Source organism: Mizuhopecten yessoensis, unplaced genomic scaffold (genome assembly GCF_002113885.1).
Source record: "Mizuhopecten yessoensis strain PY_sf001 unplaced genomic scaffold, ASM211388v2 unmap_36165390, whole genome shotgun sequence".
NCBI classification, from domain to species: Eukaryota; Metazoa; Mollusca; class Bivalvia; order Pectinida; family Pectinidae; genus Mizuhopecten; species Mizuhopecten yessoensis.
In genome coordinates this window covers 1-4,549 of record NW_018480126.1, presented here as the reverse complement: position 1 = coordinate 4,549, position 4,549 = coordinate 1, and the positions used below count along the sequence as shown (strand labels likewise).

At 34.7% G+C, this 4,549-nt stretch overlaps 1 protein-coding gene across 1 annotated transcript; it reads right to left on the bottom strand.

The window, feature by feature from the left end:
- Positions 1–486: 486 nt before the first annotated feature.
- On the bottom strand, positions 487–3,387 carry LOC110443940 (the record flags this gene model as incomplete). Its single annotated transcript, XM_021488390.1, has 3 exons — positions 3,179–3,387; positions 2,154–2,378; positions 487–747 (listed from the first exon to the last, which is right to left on the bottom strand). Coding segments are annotated over exons 1-3 (667 nt in total), but the record flags the coding sequence as incomplete, so codon positions are not given.
- Positions 3,388–4,549: the final 1,162 nt, after the last annotated feature.

The window sequence follows — 4,549 nt, the reverse complement described above, 5'->3', positions numbered from 1 at the left end:
ATTGAGTGTGATGATCCAACACTGTCTGGGAAAAAACTTGCCCAAAAACATCAACGTGAAGTGGGATACCCACGCCAACACCAGGGGGACTACATTAGCCCCCTCCTACTATTCTTCGAATAGGCGAGCTAAAAACGTTGAGGATCAGATGGGGAGAAATGTAGGACTTTGCTTTGAACACAGGTCTTGATATAGTCACATATTGTACTAAACTGTTTGACTTGTATGAAACTTCTCAGTATTTTCATTTTCAGCAGGACAGCCTTCATCTTTTAGATACTGGTCTTTTCATCAGCCTACAATGCTGTGTCCATTACTGATTCAATAATACTCACTTGAAAATTAATCTTATCAGCCGCCCACCCCCACCCCCAAAATAAGTTTTCAAGTCCCCTTAGCAGTTATTTCAATAAGATTGTCCAGAATATGACTTACAATGCCGAACAACATTGTGAAGTTGACATCTTTCAAAAGTCCTAAGGATACTCGTGTAATTGACACCATGAAGTAAGTTTTGCAAGACCAACATTGGATTTACCTGTGATTTGCTGAAGTTTTTGATGATATCCTCACTAAATATTTTCTCCCTAAAATTTTTCTCTAGGAGAGTTTCCAAAGCAGAAATAGCATCAGATATCCTTCTCTGGTCAGGCCCATACACCATAATAGGGAAACGTGACTTGTCTTGATGTATGACATTGATTCTTGGCTCCCATTCAAATCTTTGATCTGTGGAGTGTTTCCCACCTATTACATATAAACATTAATATAATTAGTTTTATGGCATATTTTACATAATTTGTGCAGATGACTATAAATCTAAAGTAATATAAATGTATTATCAGACACACCGATCCTGATCCTTATACAGGAAAGTTTTAGTATGTTTTCTAAATTCATCAACCTCCAATCAACTGTTTAACTTAATATTAGCAAGCACTCCTTCAATTTAACACGATTTTTTTTTTATTTAACACATCACTAAGACTACTTGCAAGCACTCCTACGACAACATGTACTTTAATCCTTAACACTGCAAGCACTTCTGCACGTCTCAAGGTCACTCTTTTACCTACAGTTATACCAACTACACTGTACTTTTACACTTGCATTGTAAAACAACAAGCACTCCAAGACAACGAACACTTGAGGTTAAGGGTACAGTCTGCATTAGTTAAAATCGTGAAGAAGAGTTCCACTCTAAGTGCTTTTTGACTTGGAGTATTCTCACTTCTATATATGGAAGATGAGTAAACCCAAGGAGTTCTTCTTGCTGAGAGTAAATTCCCCTGTCAAGATTTTCATATGCTTTGTGGTCCTATAGATTGGACACTTATTTTGATGCTGTTCTTGCATAATTCCTGTTTGGCAACACTAGTGAAGTGTAGGCTTTATACTGTAAATGTCCCAAGTTAAGCTCCTTCAGTTGTTTTTTTTAGTTGTTTTTTATTTCTATTCTAAACATCAAAATTTCAAACATGCAACTACAATTCTGTAGAATGCATGGCAGCATGTGATTTTTTTTTATAAAAAGGACTTGGACGAATATTTCATAACAGTGACAGTAGTAATAAAATAGTTAATCTTGTTGGTACCGTTTATCTTAGCACAATCAGCACCCTGCCAATAAATACAACAAACAATCCTACCCTTAATCAAACAGTAGTTATCTCATACTTTATTGTATAAACTAAATTGTATTGGAAATACTTTTATCATATACAATCTCATAAGCATATGTAGCAAGTGATATAAGGATTGAAAGAAATTTTTCAATGGTCAAGCTGGTACGAACGCAAATCTGTTACATACATATTCCCAAATTTCATTTTTTTTTTAGTTATTATTGACCTAAACAAAGAAGCTTCCTTATATTTTTGATATTGAAATGTCTGTGTCTTCAGATTCCTGGAACAGCCTTAAAAACGTCACCAAAATGTTTGCTTCTAACGGATGTCTCATGTTAATCGAGGTGAAAGGAGAAACTACAAAATGACGCTGATCTAATTGCATTCATAGCTCTATGAATGCAATTTCTTATGTTAATTTTTATAGAGGAACTTGCAGTGGAAATGTAAATATAGAGAGATGGAGAGGCTAGGACAGTTCTTGTGTAGTTAACAAATTGTCACATAATAATAGTAAGTACATACTTATCAGACTGAAAATATTTGAGACCTTCTGCATCATCCAGTTATTAGGCTTTTTCTGTTTGTGTTGCTGAAAACTGGTCTGCATGGTTGTAATGAACTTTTGCACCATTGGTTGTTCAAATATCACCAGATGGATTTCTTTTACACAGTCTGGATCAAGGTCTACAAATTCCACCAACGCATCAACAAAACTGCTGGCAATGGCTTCAGGTTTAAAATCCATGGCTAAGAAAGAAAGTTAAATTATCATTTGGAAACAACTGAGCTAATCTTTGGGTAGTAGTGAAAGGTTATAGGTACATTTGCTGGGTAATTGCAATTTTTCAACACTTTTTCCAATGGATAGAATGTCTCAAAATGCAGACTTCTGTAATAACATCAATATTTTTGCTTAAATTGTGAGAAGTCGGCACTAAGTATTGAAGAGTTTGAGTTGATTTGGCCATTGTGTTAATTAAGAAAGGTCAATATACAATGCAATTTTTGTCAAGAAACTGATTTTTTATGAGTAGGGATGATGTCCGACCTTTTTGTCTCAAAGAGAACTTCCAAGGAAAAGCTTTGGACAAAGAAGCCCTGTTTAAAATCTCAGTTCGACTGACATAAGGGATTTCAAGATATCAGGTGGAAATTATTTTTTGATTCATACTTTAAATAATGAGCTTGAACACTGATATATATTTTATAACCCAAAATAATCTTAAGCAAACAATCCCTAGATCATTTTTTGACGTCAATTGACATAGAGTACGTACGAACCCAGCTAAAATAGCAGAAAAAAATCATATTCTCTATTGTACCTCTGCAGGATGGTAGTGTTCATTATTAGTTCATGAATGTTAATTAAAACACTATGTAATAGAGGTCATAGATTTGTTTTAAATGTCTTTGCTAGGGTTTGAACCAGAATGCTGCATGGGTAAAGAAAAAGTGTGAAATCATTTCAGTAAACTTGTTAAACATCATTTCAGGTCAACAAATAATTACCAAATACTCTGAGTTAAATGAATGCTGATGTTTCTCACCTGTGCCCATAGCAGGAAATGCTACAGATCTTGCATTTCTATCATTAGCCATTTTCATTGCCAAGAGAAATTTGTCTCTCCAGTCCGTTTTTCTCTCTTCTGCATTGAGATGAATTATCTGCTCACATGGCATCACAGATTTGTTACTATTGACTGTTACTGCTATACCATTTTTTTTCATCTCCTTTTCTGTTGATAGAAATAGTACAACTGGTATATGACTCTTTGAACTGGGGATCTGAAAAGGGGCAAACATGTTTCTCTGTCCTTCTATCTCACTTTGACAGACAAAATTTAGTATTAAGGCATCTAAAGCAATATGAATCCCCTCAAATACAGATATTTAACTACACTGTCATAAAAAAATAATGCACCTTGATCATTTTTTACAAAATTGCATACAGATCATGCAGGATTTATTTCAGATACTTTAGAGTCTTCATGGTCCATAGAAATGATACTACAAGAAGTTTGGTCAACCTGCATTAAAGGAGGGCAGCTGAGTTATCACCTGGAAACTCATGGAGCATATGGAAGGTATTTAGTCACTAGGAACTGTGCTTAACAAACCTTCACCCCAAGATGTAACAGAAACAAAGTGTCTTAATTAAACCTGCATTGAAGGTGAAGAAAATATCGCTAGAAGCAAATTTCCTTCGAGTCATGCGCAGAGGAGATCTAAAGAAGGATCACTCTTATATGGATTAAGGATACAGTGAAATGTCAGCCTTTACCATTAGACGCAACAACACATGAGGTTTGTACAAGAAGACATGCATGAAAACTCAAGGAAATGATGCCTGCATGGGAAAACTAGTCAATGTAATTCAGAGAAAAAACAGCATAACCGCTATCCAAATAATGAAAATCAAAAATAAATTACTTTAAAGCACACACCTAACCTTGGGAACTGATAAGTTTCATAAATATCGGATCGGTCAAACAGGGAAACAGCAATAATTTGGACAAAATGGAAAATTCAAAAATAGGTATAACTTCTAGCTGGTATCAAAGTTTTACTTTTTACACCAACAATGTACATATTAAAAGTGTCATAACGTTTCAAGACTGACCGGTCCCTTTGTCAGGCTAACGACCGAGTGTCATATTAACTCGCTTAGGGTATTGATCATATGTATGAAGCTTTATATATATATCAGTCTAGAAGGGAAGGAGCAGTATTCTGCACAAAACTGATGAATGGAAAATCAGAAAAGGGATATAAAACTCCTATAGAAATAATGAAAATCCAAAATAAATAACAAGCATACAAAGACATCTAAGGGTACTGATAATGTGTACAAAGTTTCGTAAATATTGGTCAGGTTGTATAAACATGCTTTTTAATCCAATTGGGAAAATAAAGACTGA